Raw genomic sequence first — 20000 nt, forward strand, 5'->3', positions numbered from 1 at the left:
GTATTGATTGGTAAACAGCTGTTTGCTATATTTACTTTAAAATAACTACAGCATACACTATAGATACTATAGATCTAAGTGATATGAAAGAGAAAGATTACAAACACCAATCATGTGGGTGCACAGCATTTGGAAGTATGTATCTGGCAATTTTTGTAGTTGCAGGTAAAAGTACAGGTGATTCAGTGACAAAAATCTTATAAAATACTGTAAAATGTGTGGCCATTCTCAATATATTGCCCATCTCATATGGTTTCTCATGGTTACATACCCTAACTGTTTTTTTCTCACTACCATTTTTGCATCAGTATTACATTTTTCCAGCAAGGCAAACTGTTCCTATAGATGCAACTTCACTGATGCAGGACGATTTTCATGTTCTCCCACTCCTTTGGTAACCCTGAATGTTTGTGTCAACTGTTTTTGATTCATGTGAATACACATCGTACTGTCTGTGTTATAATATTGTGACTGTACTTCCATGTTTCGGGACTTATTAGTTGTTACAATTACTTTAAAACATGACAGTGTCAGTAAAACCTATTTCACACTTTGATGCTTAGACTTTGCAGTTCATCCATGGTTCACTGTGGAGGACACATCCATATGGGTCACAGATCATTTATGGTCCATTATATGACTACATGCAATTCAAATTCTGGAGGGACAAGGAGACGTTTATTATGGTTGTAGTAAGTACTAAGTTCTATGGTTTAGTGTGGCCACCAAGAGGCAAGGACCTTGGATCCAAAATGAAGCCAATGTGGAGGTATCTTAAAGGTGTAATACAACTGATTGCCACTGGATTTGGTGTCAAAAAGCTCCTGGTAGACTTCAGAAGTTATTTTTACCTCGGCCAAGGAATAGCTGAGGTTATGTTTTCATCGGGGTTTGCCTTTTTGTTTGTTTGTTTGTTTGTCTTTTAGCAAGATAACTCAAAAAGTTATGAACAGATTTTGATGACATTTTCAGGGAATGTTGATACTGGCACAAGAAACAAATGATTAAATTTTGGTGGGGGGTGGGGACTGATCTGCCTTGGCAGAGGTTTGTGCTCTCCAAGTGCTTTTCTACTTTTTTTTTTTTTTTTTTCTGGACTCATTCATCCATCTTATCTGTAAAATATTAAATCTCTAAGAAGTGATCTGTTGTTCCATCCTTAAATTCTTCCTCTGCTAATAAGATCTCGGGCTGAATAGAAGGGTTTTTTTGTCTAACCAGTCGGACTTTCAGAGTTTCAGTTCATTGAATTATCCACGTTTTATTGACAGACAGCTCAACTGTAGTTGTAGTTAATATTTTCCATCAACAAGAGTATAAAATGACTTGATGAAGTTTACCAGTCAGTTTTACCACACCAGTAAGCTAGTGTTTAGCATTTGCTTACCCCTGATTTCTTGAGCTCCTATAGTTCCCATAGGCACTTCTAGCTCTAACATGGTGACAGCAAAATCACAGACTACTGTCTTCCAAACAGCAGTTCAAAGACCAATGGGTGATTTCACGGTTCCTCAATCCACTAATTAAATGCATTCTATCGTGCCCATACATTTGGAAAGCAGCGTTCACGGTTCATTCATGGTTCAGTCAGTCTTGGTCGTCCTCTTAAGAAGTACTTCCAGTCCAGTCCAGTGAGGGTCATTATTTTGCACAGATCAAACTTTGACTGTAGAGCTTGTTGTTGGTTTATTTGGTTACATTAAACACCTTTTTGTGAAAAATAACCCAATATGTATTAATTGTCAGTATATATTGTACATGTGGAAATGCAACACACTGAAACTGACACCCATCAATAGCTGAACATGCAGGAACACACCACACACTACAGACTATGGACCAGTGGGCTGTGGGCACTGTGGGGGTTAGGTGCCTTACTGAAGGGCACATCAGCCAACAATTTCCCTGACGGTGATCGTTTGGTCACTGCCACTTTTTTATCTGTGTTAGATTATGAAGATCTAGTTATTTTATATGAATGCATCGTTAAAATGTCTTCAAATGGTTGACACAGTTTATCATGCTTTTCTGAGGTTTATTACTAATTCTAAAGCCATGACACATCACTTTGAGTTGTATTCTTGAGTGGGATGGCCGGCCCTGTCCACTAGGAGGCTGGGACATTGGTACACCTTTATTTACAAGGCCATACTTGGACTATTGCCTTCCTTTATCTGTAGCTTAATAGCAAAAGAAGAGTTGATTACCTCTGCCAAGGAGGTTATGTTTTTGCCAGGGTTTGTTTGTTTGTTTGTCTGTCTGTCTGTTTGTCTGTCCGTTAGTGTGCAACATAACTCAAAAAGTTATGGACAGATTTGGATGAAATTTTCAGGGTTTGTTGGAAATGGGATAAGGAAGAAATGATTAAATTTTGGTGGTGATCAGGGGTGGGGGGGCCCACAGGGGGGTGCAGACCAGAAAATTTCATCAAAATCTGTCCATAACTTTTTGAGTTATGTTGCACACTAACGGACAGACAGACAGACAGACAGACAGACAGACAGACAAACAGACAGACAGACAGACAAACAAACAAACCCTGGCAAAAACATAACCTCCTTGGCGTGGGGGGGCCCACGGGGGGGGGGCACTGATCAGCCTTGGCAGAGGTCTGCGCTCTCCGAGTGCTTTTCTAGTTCTTACTGTCTACGATCAAATGATGAGTTGTTCCTCTCTGTGTCATACGCCCTCACAGAGCTGGGTAAAAGGGCATTTGTCCACTCTGCTCCTTGCACATGGAATATGTTGCTAAAAGGAATATGTTGCTAAAACTGACTGAATTGATCCCCTTAAATGCTTTTAAATCCAAACTGAAAGTGCTATAGACTAACTCAATACCTTGCACGTGTTTTTTGCAGTTTGACTTGTTCTGTAAATTTTTTTATGTTGTAACTGTGTGTTGTATTTAATGCTGCCTCTTGGCCAGGACTCTTTTGAAAAGAGGTTCTTAATCTCAATGGTTTTTTTTTTTTTCCTGGTAAAATAACGGTTAAAAAAAAAAAAAAAAAAGCAACCTTCTTCTCCAACCTTCTAGGCCACAGCCGTATAATTTTATGATACATTACCTTATTATATCCCAAAGTAATACAGTGCTTAAAAGAATATGGTTAGTCATGAATTTACATACAGATAAAGACCACAAATATATCAAGAATTAAAGCTACAGACTAATGAATGCTGCAATTGTACTGAAAAACTTCTGGATTTTTCCCAGCAGTGTTTTTTTTTTTTTTTTTTTTTTTATCTCACATTGATCACTTCAGTTCAGAGACTTGGCTCAAACCTTAATGATGCAGTTTTTGAAGTTTTAGAACTTTCCAGAAAGTTTTAGTTTTAAATGGTGATTGATCTGAGTGTGGTTGTGAATGTTTTTTTTTTTTTTGTACACAATGCCAATGAAGCATTTTTACGGCTCTGATAAGCTGCAGGTATCAAGCAAATGTGAGAGAAATAAAATGATAAAAGTGAAAGGATATTCACTCTAAAAACCAAAAAAAGAAAGGACTTAAAAAGGATCAGGCAAACAAATCCTGCAGGAGGAAGTTTATGCATATGAGAGATTTATAGATACAAAGTTTGTGTAGAAAAAAGAAGGAAGTATTGACAGACGGATGCAGTAGAATGTGACAGAGCTGCAGGATGTGAAAGGGGAGTGAAGGGACTCGGGGGAAACTGAAGGAATTAATGAAAGAGGGCAAGAGAGATTGAAAGCAAGAGAAAACTGTCTGAGCGGGACAAAGAAGTAATCTATTGACAGGATGCCAGAGAACTCATTAATGATCATTGATTGTTTACTTCTAAATCTGTTGTCACCATCTCTGCCTGTCAGTCTCTTGATTTTATTATTTTTCTTTTCTCTTGTTCCTCTTTTTCTCAGTTTCTTTTCCTTCAGCTACTGTCAATACAGCATTGTGTTAACCACACACTAGAAGCGAATATGCACATAAATATCCAAAATCCTTTTCATGCTGACCCTCGGGGGTGCTACAGATTGATCTACAGCGAGAACATGCGGCTTGATGATAGCACCTTGTTTCTCTGCATGGGACAGACACCAAATGGTCTATGGTCTGAGGAGAAATGAGGATCACTAAAAGGTCAACGCAATGAATGCTCAAAACTATTTCTAGCTCCTTTGATTTGCTCTTTGTCTGAGATGTATTTTACAGAGATTTATACTAGAGTTACAGAATAGATGTGCTATGATTCATCCAGACAGTTGAATGAAAAGTATAAAGCAGCCACAGACATTATGGGAATTAGTCTATAAATAATAACCAATAGGTCAGTGGAATGAGTTTATACTAATACATGGAATATCATTTAACACATACCAAAAGTGATGATGCCATGTAGTGCATGTTACCTATAAGATGATCCATTATTATAACACACATTCATCCTCTAGATTTAGATCCTAATGACAAATTTAGTGTCTCTTTGGATCCCAAAGTGACAAAAATGTCATGAATTGCTGTAGATCTGTATTTTTACTCAGTCTTCCACTGTTAAAACACAGTCTACATTAGTCTTTTTAGGTCATTTTTTGTCTCCTTGTGTCTTTTATGTTGATTTAATGTTGTTCCCCCCTTTAGGTCTATTGTGTCTTGTTAGTCTTGTTGCATTTTACATGAGTTTTTGTCTTATTACTTATCCTTTGCATCATTTCTTTCTTTTTTTATTACTCATCTTTTATATCCTTTTTAATGTTAACTTTTTTACAACTTCCACTTTTCCTATGTCTTCACTGAGGTCAACATTTATAACATAAAAATGAGCTTGTGAGTGTTGCTGGGAATAATAGCTCATTAAGTTATTTTCAAAAATATGTGATTTTCAACCATATAAATGGGTTAAAAATAGAATGAGATGAAAGTCCTATTTTTACAGGACTGTGTTCGGATTCTATTTACAAATCTGACTATAATTCTCTACCCCCCGCGTTCGTTGCATTGGTTATTACCTTGACCATAAAACAGACCTGAAACAGGATTTAAGAATAGCAATGAATCAATCATTTAATGAGCATTAATCAAACTTACACAGATCTGTGCTCTCCCAAGGTTACAGAGAATCAGACTCCCTAACCAACAGACATCTGACATCTGACCCCTCGTCCTCAGGAGCCCCGAATTATCTTTTTTCCTGCTTCTTTATACTCTTCTATGGGGTGTTGTCTTTTTACTCCTAACTTCAGCCAATACCTTCACATATCACCCACGCTACACCTGACCTCTTCATTCTTACTCCCCGTCCTTGCACCCCACGCCTCATAAACTCTTATCTTTATCCCTAGTCTAACAATGTAATATCGTACTTCTCCTTTATCCATTCTAATCCCACACTCTACCCTCCTAAAACCAATCTAACCAACCTGTGACACACTGTCTGTATTTTTCCGTTTTACCCTTTGAAGGTTTTAGCCTTCTAATGTCAGTATGCCACACAACTCAGAGCAAATCAGTAAAACACTGAAATTGTAGCTATATCATAATATATTCTGATTACAAAACATAGAAATCATGGTTTTAATATTGCATTCTAATTATGTAATGTTTATATTGTTATATGTTCTTCAAATGTATAATTCCAACAACTGATAAGACCTGTGGACCTCCTATGATTTGGAAATTAACCCACTTCATCTGTGTTTTATATGGAGGATTCACACAGGATAAGCTAAGGCTGTTTTTTACTTGAATTTACTGACATGATTCCCAAGCCATAAAGTCAAGGGCAGGCTTACACTTACAGGAAACTGTTAAAAATAGGAAAAGTGTCCCTAACTTTAGCTGTCAAACTGTCATCCATCACATCATCTTTTGAAATTTTGCTTTTCCGAAGGATTGAAGTTTGCTCTTTCAGTGAATACCCATTCAATATTGTGACATGTATTTCCACTTCATCATCACCACTGTAGCGTCCATAGTGTTTGACCAGGAAATAAGACTGAATCAATGCTGAGAGAAAACAAAATATTGCAAATCAGAGATGTTAATTTGCATTGGACTAATATGATCACAGGACCTGTGTGTTCACTGAAATAGGCTAGATCCTTTACTTGGGAATTATTACTTTATGTGGTCGATTTGCACAGGATTGGGATCTCAGATGACCTCTGCCATTATTACAAATTACCAGAGGGCGACAGTTTGTACTAGTCCCATCCAAATAGGGCTTTAGTTGGGTACTTAAAGGAAATCACCTTTGTCAGAACTAACAAGAGGATATGCTGATATAAAGGAGGATGTCTTCACCAAAACATGCACTGACCCCTGTCTAAAGAAACACAGGGAGGTGGATCTTTGGACTTTTTTGCTGCTGTAAAATAATCCCCCTCTGTTGCGATGACAGAGATAAAGTAGGTTAGTAGCCTTGTTGAGGTCTTACGCTTAGAAATATCACCGGTCAAGATAGTAAGACAGATGCAGACTTGTCAGTTGCTGAAATTAAACTGTAACTGAGTGAGGCTGAAGGAAAATTATTTGACTTGGAAATTCAGAATATTCTTTTGAAGAAACAGATGGCCAATAGCAAGGAGGCCCTAGAGAATTTAATGAATCAGATACAAGACCTCAAAAACTGGAGGCACTGACTTAATATCAGGCTGATGGGACTTAAAGAAAAGGAAGAATCCTACGGAAAAATATGACATATCATTTATGAACTCTTCCAGAGAATGTTCTTCTGTTTTATTCTGAGTAATAGATTCACTTATTGTAATATTGCTGTGACATTTCTTTTGCCAGTTGAACATTAAATATTAAGGTGAGATTAAGCCTCAACTGAATGTATTTGGAAAAAAATGTATTACAGGCAATGACAAGAGACAAATATATACTGTATTTTTTTTTTTTTATTCCTGTGGGATTAATTCCATCTTTGACAAATATGATGTTTGTCAGTTAAAAAGATAATTTAATGTTTAGAAAGATGCAGTTTGTGGTAAAGCTGTGGAAATACGTTAATAAAAAGGCTACACACCCAAAAGTCACAGAAGTGACATCATCGTTACCACCTCTCTCCATGATCAGTTCAGAGTGGCCAAAGATGTCTGTGGTGCTTCAACATGCACAGACTGGTAGTGATTTTTAATCATTTGCTTCTTTTGTCACCTAATCTCAAAGAACAAGGTTAAATATGCTGAGTTAAAAGGTGTTTTGGTGTTGGGGATGTGCAGTCCACAGTTATTTCACTCAAAACTAATGTTAAATTTTCCATCCTTATGACAAACTGCAACCTTCGTAACTTGAAAAATTATGTTTTGAAAAGACAAAAAACAGGGTTCAAACAAGACTGAATATATGTTTGCCACATATTTTGCCACTGAAGTACATTCATATTTTGTCATAGTTAGGTCCCATGGATTAAACCAAAAGGGGCCGAACTTTACCTCTATATAAAGATCAGCCATATATATCCTTTTAAATATTAGATATTAAATTGAATTTTTATAGTCAGTCCAAAATGTTATTGGAGTTAAGGTTCGCAGCAGTAATATCACAGCTTCATGGTATCACTGTACCTAGTGTCACACAATTATTATTGATAATATCATTTACAATGACTTTGGTAGGGATGGAAACAGTGAGGCTTTTTGGTTTAACTAATGCCTTGGGCCAGTGATTCTCAAACTTTTTACAGTGGAGTACCCCCTGAAATATACTTTAGCCAAGTACCCCCAACTCTTGCTTCAGCATTTTTGATAGAAAAAAATTAGGCAAAATTTGTTCCTGTGTCAGAGGTGTCTGTTTGTATTTTCAAAACTTTGTAAACAAACAACATATATTTAACTGTAATATATAAAAACTAACACATTTTTTAATGGAAATTTTGTGTGCAAAATATAAACCGAAAGTGCCCTCTTTCATTGATAAGGAAAATAAATAAATTGGTCATTAATTAATAATTGAACCTTTCATCAACAAAAAATAATTACTTAGCTGCTAAAATAAAGTCATATTGAATAATATAAAATAGAAATGTTCTTAAAATGTTACCAAAGCTTAAACAAGATGATTGACAATAAAACTATTACATGAATGTATGTATTGTGTTTTATATTTCAGCATTAATTGTCATTATTTATATTGTACTTGGTACATGATGACTTATTTAATGTATTTTTGCAAAAAAAAAATTTCAAGTACCCCCTGGGCTTCTTCTAAGCACCCCTGTGGGTACGTGTACCCCACTTTGGGAACCCCTGCTTTAGGCTATTACAACTGAAACCTCACATTTTAAATAGTTAACAGAACTGTAATCACCATAACTCTTCAAGCATTTGCATTAGATCAGTGGACTGAAATGTATAATACAGTGGACATTCTCTGGTTTGTTGTTCGATACAGCTGATTTTTCTGAAAACAGTCACAAAAAAGTAAGTAACTTCTTGCTCGGTCGCTTAGAATTCACACCAAAGTCTAATTTCTGGATCGGGCACTGAATTCAAAGAGTTTTGCAGGTTTTCTACTGGGATGAAGTCACTGTCCCCATCACCATGAAACCCAGTTCCACTACAGAAATACACGCTTAATGAAATGTATGAGCACATGATGTAACGTGTTGGATATCCATGTAGAAATGCTACCACAGTGATTTATGACTTCAGCCCATCGGCAAGCAGGGATAAGAGGAACAGCAGAAAGAAGAATGGGGAAAACACAGGGACACTTAGAGACACAAATGGTGGCAGTCAAAGGAGACACTTTAAACACACACATAGACACACATGCACACTTCTGCTGCTGTAGGAGAAAATTAGTTTTGATCTCTGGGGGCTCAGAGAGAGAAAGAAAGGAAGAAAGAAAGAAAGAAAGAAAGAGAAAGAAAGGAAGGAAGGGAGATAAAATTTCCACTGGAAGAGCTGAGGATCATTGTCTTGCTTGAGGCCAGTTTGGCAGTAGTTGTGAAGGAAGGAGAGAAGATTTGTCATTCACATCCACTTGCGTCTCTCTTTTCAGCTCTCCCTCTCTCACAAACACACAAACTCTCTCACTGCCATCTGTGCTTCCTGGAGGAGCAGTAAAACCCAAATCTTCCCCCCAAAAAATGCAAACTACAGTGATATGTCTCCCAGTCACAGATAGTGTGTGTATTGTGAGATGCTTATATTCATTTTGCTGGTGTCTGGTGGGGCATCGCTGCTGAGCTGCAGCCAAAATACTCCATTTGACCTAGATCATGACAGCACTTAGGTGTGTGTGTGTGTGTGTGTGTGTGTGTGTGTGTGTGTGTGTGTGTGTGTGTGTGTGAGAGAGAGAATGAATAGTGTTTATGCCCGTTTGTCAGCAATATGATGAATTCTGGACATTGCCCATAATGATGTAAGAGCTGCCTCCCACATGTCTTCTGACTGTCTGCAAATCAACCCATTTCTATCAGTTTCCCATTCATTTTGTTTGTCCCGTCTTCTGAGGAAACTGGATCACTCACCGATTCAGTTTTTAATAGTGTTTATGCAGATTCGGGGGTGTGCAGAGTAATTGACTAGTCAACTTTACCACCCAGAATTAATGTCCACAACATCACATCGCTAGTATTGGGATCACAGGATCTGACTGAAGGGACGTTCTAAAGCGCTTTCCGTAAAAAAGCTTAACGTAGTTTAACCCATAAAGACCCAGTGCTACTATTGTGGTAGTTCCCAAATGATTTTTTTTCTCTATATTTAACATTTCTTAAGGGATTTGTCACCATTTATTATGAGATAATCCTCTATCTTTTGCATTTTTCGAGTGAAAATCCGGTATTTTCCAATGTTAAATTTACTGATCATGTAGATGTTCATAAAAGCTCAGATTAAATTTAAGGGTTATTACGATGGACAAAAAACAAAACCTCCTATCTGAAAAAATTACTTTTTTCAGGAAACAAAAAAAACATGGATCCTGGAGGATTCTGTTGGGTTTCTGTAAATTGGCTTAGAGTCTGGTTTTGACCAGTTCTATATGTAAAGTGTCATGAGATAACTTTTGTTATGATTTGGAGCTATAAAAATAAAATTTGATTGATTGATTGATGGTTTAGTTTTATTATAGTATGGTCTTTGTTGTTGTTGTCAGGTGACCTTCATGTCATTAGAAAGGGCGGGATTATCTTGCAGATAGACTGAAAATGTGGAGTCATCCTTGTTCTTACCATTTAATATGAAAACTCAAAATCTAAAAATTTGCACATATGAGGTTTTGTTTTTTGGCCATCAATATTAGAAACAGAAAAAACTGAAGAAAAAGTGATTTTTTTCAGCAAAGATGTCAGTAACTGAACATAAAAAAAGTGTGTCCATCCACTGTCATTTATTAAACTCCATGGGTTTTACTGGTGAATCGGTGTTGTAGAAGATGACGGTGTTTCCACGTTCACTACTGAGCCTCTGAATGGGTCATATCTGATGACCATGAAAGGATGACACTGTATTAAACACCAATTTTTTCCACGTATTGATAGGTTTAGTAGATCAACAGGTATTAAACACTGTACATCAATAGATGGTTTTGGTCGACAGTAGATTTTTGGGTCTTTATGGGTTAAGCTAGGTCAGATACCGTAAATCAGGACATTATATGCTTATTTTTCTTTGATGCATTTCCTCTTACCAGGCAGTTTATGCACAAGTATTTGAAAAGGCTGAATTTAAGTGTTTCAGAATCAGAATCAGAATAATAAAGTAGGTTTACACATACCAGTAATTTGCTTTGGTTTGTTGATGTGCTGAAACAGACAATGACTGGGTTTTGTAAACAATAACTAGATGGGAGGAAAAATATAAGAGCATGCAGACATAGTGCAATGGACACATGGATGTTGTGCAAGGACAAGAGTAATAAATACACTGTACAACTATATGATGTATATACACATGCAACATAAGACCAAAGTCAGTGTCCGTGGGAGTCTGGTTGTGTTAATGAGCCCAGCTGCAGTTGGGAAAGAAAAAACAGAGGGGAGGGGTTGAAAGAGTTTGTATCCAAGGTGAGAAATGTCAGCCACAATCTTTAAAGGGGTCATATTTTGCTAAACCCTCTTTTATTTTTCTTTGGTAGAGTTATTTGTGTATTTGGGGACCCTAATAGTTCCAGAAGTTTGAATTTGAACCCTCCAGGTGTTGCAAAGCTATCTTTATGTTCATTTTGTCAAAAATCAAGAGGATTTCTACAAACCGTTTTAATTCCCTCTTAATTTGTTACATCTGTAACTAGTTACGTCACAACATTTGCACATATAAGATCAAGACTTCTGATGAACATTTCTCAGAGTACGACATAATTGTTTGTCAGCAGCAGCGGTTGTAGTCAGTACTGAAAATGTGTCCAAACTTTGAGTTAATTACTTAAAATCTTCAGTTCTTGGTTGAATGGGACAGAGCAGCACAGCTAACAACCTGGAGGGGGTGGGGCGTGAAGTGGCTCATGTGCATTTAAAGGGCCAGCGCTCAAAACGACCTTTCTGGTGTCATTACTCAGAAATAGGGTTGAAGATGGACCTGTGGAGTTGAATTAATGAAGAATTCAGACCCAAGCATAGCATTTACAGTTTATGTAGACCACAGGGAAATGTTTTAAAATGCATAATTTCATTTAAAACAAAAGATATCACTCCTTTAATGCTAACCCCATAGTCCTGGAGGTACACAGGTCCAGAGGAGATGGTAAGTGGCAGCTAATCACCTTCTCCACGGAGCAAATGATATGACGTAGTTTTTACTTGTCTCCAGCTGCAGCGAACCAGATGGACTTAATCGATAGGGCTATATATAGACTATAATAATGATACTTGTGGTATCATTATATATTTTGTATTTCTACAAATGTCACATACATTTTTGTTTTCTCTTCAGATTAACTTTGTTTACACTTACAAAATGCTTCCGAGATTTTAATAATCTGTTTGTTGTTCTGAAATGTCCTTAAGTGTTTCTTAAGTTCTGCTTCAACTCTTAGTCAGAATGAAAAACATCCTTAAAAACAGATCCGAGTATGACCATGTTAACATTTTTAGAAGTGTCATACTGACTGTCATAACAGGTGTGTGAAACGAACAAGAAAAATATCTTTTAGAAGGTATAGTTATGAAGGCCCAGTGTCCCAGTACTTTTGTCAACATAGAGTATATTTTAGCATTTTAAAGTTTCATGAAAAATACGGTAACAAATTTATATGGAACAAAAAGACAAGAAAATGAAAAGAATGACTTGAGCTTTGAAATTCCAATTTGTCACAGGTGCCATAGCAAAGCACTGGTTCTAATACATAATTCCTAAACATTATAGCCTTATTTCAATACACCAACACAGGCATTTGCTAAATTTAACCACATTTACATATTGAGAAAAAATATGTAATGTTTTCTTTGTAGCGTGACAAATTGCACTTATTTTTAATCTGACCACACTACTTTTAAGTTGTCTGTAGGCTCTTTGACACTAGATGGAGATTATTGGCTTAAGTAACATCTTATTCTAAACATCTTATTGCTTGTTTTTTTGTCTCAAGTGTTTTTTTCTCTCATTTCTCCCTCTCTATGTATTCCTCTCACCTCACTTTCTCTTTTCTGTGACTTATGTGAAAACAAGATTAATTTGTAAATAGTAACCTCTGCTTTTGTTTTTATATGTTTTTAAATGGTGACATTAATAGAAATATATTTCTATCAGAGACCTCTTGCTTGCACATTGCAGCAGCTCATTAGGATAGTCTGGTATATAATATGTAAATGCAACAATAGAAAGTGTTTAGATTGTCATCATTGATTGTCAAGTCAATATTTACATGTAAAAGTGTATTTCATGCTTCAGAGATATGGTGTACTCAAGTGAAATCGGTTATATTTATTTAGGCCAATATTACAAATCACAAATTTGCCTTCAGCAAAGATAGACCTGGTGCATAAAAATAGCAGAGCAGTGAAAAGAGCCTGACATGAGACGTGACATGCCTGAGAATGTAAATAGTTTCCACACGCCATTATTGTACTTCCTGCTGAATTGCTCACAGCTTTGTGTTACTGTATTGCAGCTGGTATTATGTACTCTGTAAAAGATTTGTACATTGTGTCATTATTGACTTGACTTTCATTACACAACTGGATGTGCACATGGGTGTGAAATATGGTTGATTTGTTATTTTTATATACTGATGCTTTTGTTTTACCGCTATATAAATTGCCATTCTCAACACAATGTACAATTACCAACAGTTATTCGGTGTTGTGAAAAAGTCTTAGACAGCCTTTTTTGCTTTTTTGTCAGGGCTGGACTGAGCAGACATATTTATTTCTTCTTTTCTACAGGCACAATCATGAAATATACACTACCGGTCAAAAGTTTTAGAACACCCCAATTTTTCCAGTTTCATATTGGGTCTGCCAGACCTCTTCCTGTGAGCATTTCCCCCAGTTTCTGAGTGCCTTTTGATGGTGAAGGAAACTGGACTTACTGACACCTTGACTTTCTTGGCAGTTTCTCTGAAGGAAAGACCTACATTTTTAAGTGTTATGATGGTCTGTCTCTCTTCTATCGTTAATTGCCTTTTCCTCGCCATTTTTATAGTAACACACTACTTTCTGCAGTACAATACTGTTCAAATAATGCTCACAACGGTATGGTGCCAAAGTGTGTTCCAACACTACTTTTATGCAGACAGAGGGAGTTGGAAGGAATTCAGAAACGTTGGGACACCTGTAGGAATTGGTAGCACCAACTTTCGAGGCTTGGTCAACCTCCATTGCTGCAGAAATGCTTTAAGTTGTTAACCCATTTCTTGTTCACTGACAAAGGCCTTTTTGTATAATTCTGAAATGTACATTATTTTTCAGTTTTGTTTAACTTTACCTATTCCTTTTTTTTTTTTTTTTTTTTTACCTCTGGCAGTTCACCAGTTACCTTTGTACCATTTCAAGCTGTTCATTGGACTTGAACTGCTTGAATTTCAATACAAAACTGGAAAAATTGGGGTGTTCTAAAACTTTTGACCATTAGTGTATGAACGGCATTAAAAACACGCAAAAATCAAAACTAAATGGCTTCAACAGGTTACAGTCAGTATTCAGTTTGACCTGTGTTATCACAACAAACATTATCCAAAATTGTATGAAACATTTGTCATGTTAATAAATTCAACCTGGTGTAAAAGAATGCTAATGCAGTAAATCTCATATTGTCTGTCAAAGAAGTCCTTTAAAGTCATATTAAATACTCGCACTTACTTTGGTTTGTGGAGGCTGCTTCTCCCTGAAACATTAGTTTTTAATGTTATACATATTTCCTGTATATCTTTGTTGTGTCTTAAATTGAAACTGAGATGTGTATGTGTCTGGTCATTATAACTTCACTAACCAGTCTTAAACTTTTGCACAGTAATGTATAATGTGTCATGCAGAAAACATAGCACTCTAATGGGCTCTAAGACTTGAAACACACATCTTTGTGTCTGCACACATGGTCAGCTGATTAGAATAATTAATTACTCCAACAAGTGCTGTAGTTATCATTAGTACTTATTACATCCTGTATGCGTAGGCCCTATAAATACCTCCTATGGTTATTTAAGGGGGACGCTGTGAGAGGGTTCCTGGTAGAATAGAAGTTTTCAGATGAGTCATTGGCTAGTCAGACTGAAGAACCAAAGTTAAAATGCCCACTGGGGTCCACTGGACTGTTTACAAATCACTGAAAAGCATCAAATGCTTATTTTTATTCTCCAAACAGCTTGTGCAGCACCATCATTATTTTAGACTGATCAGAAGATTCTGTCATATATTGAGAGGAAACCGCAAACTATGTTTTTTTATCTTGAAAATTTAGACCAGACTCTTTGATGACAAGGCCTTTAGGGTCACTTAACATATTTTTTATTGTTTGCTTTTCTTTTTTTTTTTGTAGTGATGGCTGGGCCGACCGGTATGATGTGACAGATGGCTATGTAAAGGAAGCAGCCGGTGGAATTACCATTAAGCTCCAGTCTGCAGATGTGAAATGGTTTGATGAGTACTACCTTAAACTTCGCCCGGAAAACAACCACAGGAACCCGTGGTTTACAGAGTTCTGGCAGCATCGTTTCCACTGTCGACTGAAAGGCCACCCACAGGAGAGCAACAAATACAACCGCACCTGCAGCAGTGAGTAGTTAAAATAAAATAAAAACTAAAATACCTTTCCCTTTCAGAGATACCATAATCAAATCCAGTACAGATTCTTGGATATAGCTGCTACTTATTATTATTTTTTAAAGGACTTTGAGACATACAGTTCCTGCATAAAAGCATAGATATTCACACAGCACATCTAAGTCAAAAATCCACCATAACCATGTGGTGTATTAAAGACAAACGGACAGCGGCTTCAGAACAATCTGCATTTTTATTGACATGCATTTGTAATGGCTGGTGTTAATGCAAATAACATATACTCACAAAACACACAGAGACTGGCTGTGGATACACCTACACATGTACCATATGGATGTACAGAAGCTTTGCAGTTCATCTGGAGATATCCCTCGTGGTCATTGGTGCACTCTCCCGTTACTTCTTTGTATTCATCTCCACCCATCTTTCTCGCGCTGTCTCGTTCCCACCATTCATAGGCAAAATGATGTGTGAGGGCTGCATCAAAGGGAGTCATGTCTCATGTATTCTAATGAAATTGGACATGAAGTACAAGTGAAGAGGATAGGAAGAGGCAGAAGGTGGAAAGTGGTCAATGAGGAGAAGTGAGGGGACAGAGTTGTCTTTGATGTCAAGGGGAGAAAACGTGCATTTCAGAAAACTACAGGGAAATATGGAATTAAGTTGGTCTTATATACGTACCTCTCTGTTTCTATCTGTTCTCATCAACCCAATTCCCCCTGTCCCTGTCTTCTATCCACCCACCTCTGCAGAGCGAGAGTCTCTTCGGCAGCAGTACGCCCAAGACACTAAGATGGGGTTTGTCATTAATGCCATCTACTCTATGGCATATGGCCTGCATAACATGCAACGGGCACTCTGCCCAGGCTATCAGGTAGGTACTGCTGTGATGAATGAATGAAGGAACAGTAGGACAAACCAAGGAGGTAAAGGAGGGAGAGGGGGAGGGTCGATGAAAGGACGAATGAGTGAAAAAAAGACTCATATGTTGACTTTGTCATGTAATATGCACTTCACAGAGAACCTTCCTATTGCAAGTGCTGCTTGATGAATGTGTAACAAAATGACATGAAATGAAATGGTTTTGGTGTCTGTCAGATATGATATTACTGTTCATGTCCTTTAAGGGCTTGTGTGATGCCATGCGACCTATAGATGGTGCCACTCTGCTGGACTTTCTAATGAAAACCAACTTCACAGGCGTGTCAGGGGAGGGAATCTTATTTGACGTGAATGGAGACTCACCTGGCAGGTATGAACTGTTACTGAAATAAACAGTAAAGTCAGTTTTTTGTAGCTATTGCACTGGTATGGCATAAGGACATGGAGCATGGTTTGTTAATGTGCCCAGTATGCTGTTTTTGTGTCTTCAGGTATGAAATAATGAACTTTAAGAAAATGGGAAAGGACTACTATGACTACATTAATGTTGGAAGTTGGGATAACAGTGGCTTGAAGATTGATGACGATGAAATCTGGCCAAACAAGGAATCTATCATCAAGTCCGTCTGTAGTGAACCCTGCGACAAGGGTCAGATCAAGGTAATCGAACTAATGTGGAATGACTGATGCTCTGTTCTAATGTTCTATTCCAGTCGATTTTTCAGACCTGTCAACATTCTTTTAAACTTATTTATATTTGTAAGCATTTCTGACATGACTTTATATTAAAAATAGAGTTTCTTAAAAAAAAAAAAACAATAAAAGTCTGAATCCTGTAATGGTAAATTTGGGTCTTAAAATGTCTTAAATAAAAGAACTTTTAAATAGAATGTGGACAGATCTGACAATTTGATTGGATTATGAAGTTAGTATTAGTATCATAAACCAAAATTTTGCTTCTAAATGTGTTTTTGGGACAATGTATGTGAATGCAGTAAGAAAATGACAAAACAAAACCAACATGGGGCCAATAACCATTGATTCGTACAGTTTAGGGCATAATTTATTACAGCACACACAAGTAGTGTACTGTGATGTGGCATTTCCTGTCATGAGAAACATCTATTGTGAGAAATAATAAAATGATATTGTTTCCGTTAATATTCTCCAATCATACATGGGGATAAGTTCACTCTCGTATCCACTCATGTTATATATCATATCTGTCAGAATTATTACATGGAAATAAATGATATGGGTTTTAAATTGCATTTGTAAAGGAAAATGAAAATCTGCTGAAGAGATAATACATCATATATGTCACAAATATAACAAATGCATAATAACATTTTGGATATTTCATGTTCCTATTTCTTCTGATTATTTGCGGGATAAAAATAAAACCTGTATGATGCAGTCAGGGCTGAATATGATTAATGGGATGAAGATGTTGGTGCCCAGCTACAGTGTGTGCGTTTCCCCTTCCAGGTTATCCGTAAAGGTGAGGTGAGCTGCTGCTGGACATGCACACCCTGTAAAGAAAATGAGTTTGTGTTTGATGAATACACCTGTCGAGCATGCGACCTGGGCTCCTGGCCGACAGACGACCTCACAGGTGAGCACAGTAAAAGGTCTGAGATTGTTATTTTCTGTTTACGTGTACTTATGGAAACATCTCTGTCATGGAACTGAAAGCTCATGGTTCATTTGCTCTCGTTGATTTTTCTGGCCCTTTTCCTTTTTTCAAACAGATTGTGATGTATGGTGGGTTTTATACAATGACTGACACCACTGAGACATTCACATTTTCAATTTGCTGTAGCAGAATTAAATGAAACTAGTGCACTGACCCTAGATGTGGTAGTTTTTATGCTGGGGAGAGCTGACTTTTGGGAAAAGATGTCACTCAAAGAAGGTCATGTGACACCTTAGTAATGTTACCCCATTGTTCAAGTGTAGGCAACGTGATTCTGGGTACAGCATCATGATTGTAAGGCTATTGTATTCCAAAATTACTAATATCTCCCAAAATATTGGTCCTATCAGCCGCTTTTGCTAGTCTCTTCCTTGACCAAAAATACATAAGTATGCCAAACTGCAGCAGTCAGCTTTTTCTGGATTTTGTGTGATGCCCTAGACACACACACATATAAACACACACAGAGTCCACTTCCTTTTTATTACATAATAAGGTAAGATAAGATGGACTGTATATTTTCTCAAAAGACAAACAGAAACAACTGCACTTGTAATCTTCAGTAATGACAAATCTATTTCCTGAGGTTTAGGATTCAGTTTAGTTTACATTTTGTTGCTTTTTGTAGGTCTTTCCACAGAGATTTTGTTCTGCACCCATTGATAACACCCCTTATTAATCACAAAGTTCCACACTAAGTCAGGCCAACATTTCTGAGTGAATGATATTGTTCAGAAGTCATATTTTGAATTTTGTGAACAGTGTTGAAATATGCGATAAACAAATAGTAGTGTGAGTTGTTTAAGTCCACAGTCACTAAAGCTAAAAAGTCACCATACAACTTAGGTTGGGTTGTTTTTTTTTTGTTTGTTTTTTGGCACCAGTTTTGGGTCAGCCTGCTCTACACATTGCATACACGCATGTCCATACACTGCACAAGCTTCACCTCCTCATCATATACTGTCCTGTATTTTTTCCATAGATGTAGATAAGAAGCAGACTGAACTATTGAATTGAAGCTTAGACCTTTGCATTTATATGTATTGTTGAAATAAAAACATCAGGTCAGTGACACTGCATTGTTGCTATAATGCTCTAGGAATGATGCTGTGTTTGTATTTATTAATGTTTGTGTATCCATGGTTGTATGTTTATGGTCATAAGATAAATGATGTAGTAGAATTAGAAAGATCTATTTTCCCTGATGCAGTGTGCTATTAGAGCAAATTATTTTAAGTTCTCCACTAATTACTTTTGTAGGAAAAACTAGGAGACGTTCCCTTCATTTCGCCTCCTCCTTCTCCTCCCTCCTCTTTCCCTCTCCACCCCTTCCTCTCTCTCTCTCTCTCATCCTTGTAATTTGTTACCAACATGGTCACCAATGTTTTAATTATTCTGCATCAAGACCAGCTTTCAATGCAAATACATTTCGGTTGCAATGAAAATTTATTTCCCCTCCATTGCATTCGAAGCGGTTGGATATTGCCTTGTTATGCTTTCAGCTGCTCATTATACTGTGCATTCGCTCCTGACCAAGCTCAATGATTAAAACATGAATCGTGCGCCGCTGAAAATTCAGATCGAGCTTCACTGCTGCTTGAACCAAAACAGGGAACAAACCAGTGAAAAAGAGAAATTTTAGAATGGGGGAAAAAAAAAAAAGAAAATGTTTAATGATTGAATGTGGGATTGGGATTACTCATGCATAACTTTGTGTGTATGTTCATTACGATGAGTGTGTGTTTGTGTGTTGTGTTTCATCAACAATAAGTGCCGTGTGTTCCCCAGTGGGCTATATGGAACAGTAATAATGAGGTGTAAACAAACTGCTAGCCCTGTTCCTCCAGCAGACATTTTGATCTCTCTCCCTTCAGGCCAAAAGACAGGAGAGAACAGAAGGAACAGAGAGTGAAGAGAGAGGGAGTTAAAGAGGCACAGGGAATAGAGGAGATGAAGTAAGGTCTCAGCTGGCAAGGACAGAGGTAAAGGGGGTGTGAAAACATAGAGAGCAATAGGAGAGCAAGGTAGACCGAGCACAGCGAAACAGCCGAAACAAACAAAAAAAAAGGACGAGAGAGAAAAGTGAGTTAGAAACATCAAGAGGCGGAAAAAGTGTGTGTGAGAGAGAGATGGAGATGAATAGAGAGTCTGACAGAAGCAGCAGCCAGGGAGAGTGAAAGGAGCAGAAAAAGGGAGGATTAGCTTTGGGATTTGCGCCTCTCCACTGATCGGGAAAGTTCCACAGTTTGACCTCTGAGTGTGTTTGAAGGAGTTTGCCTTTAAAACTTTGTATTGA

At 37.3% G+C, this 20000-nt stretch overlaps 1 protein-coding gene across 1 annotated transcript in view; it reads left to right on the top strand.

Moving 5' to 3' along the window:
• Positions 1–20000, top strand: part of grm5b (glutamate receptor, metabotropic 5b) — an 87068-nt gene that overhangs the window by 49033 nt on the left and 18035 nt on the right. The window contains exons 7-11 of the mRNA XM_030151972.1: positions 14882–15117; positions 15879–16000; positions 16254–16378; positions 16500–16668; positions 17497–17623. Of these exons, the coding sequence (XP_030007832.1) occupies positions 14882–15117; positions 15879–16000; positions 16254–16378; positions 16500–16668; positions 17497–17623 (779 nt within the window). The remainder of the gene's footprint in view (positions 1–14881; positions 15118–15878; positions 16001–16253; positions 16379–16499; positions 16669–17496; positions 17624–20000) is intronic.

This window comes from Sphaeramia orbicularis, chromosome 13, assembly GCF_902148855.1.
Source record: "Sphaeramia orbicularis chromosome 13, fSphaOr1.1, whole genome shotgun sequence".
In the NCBI taxonomy this organism is placed as follows: Eukaryota; Metazoa; Chordata; class Actinopteri; order Kurtiformes; family Apogonidae; genus Sphaeramia; species Sphaeramia orbicularis.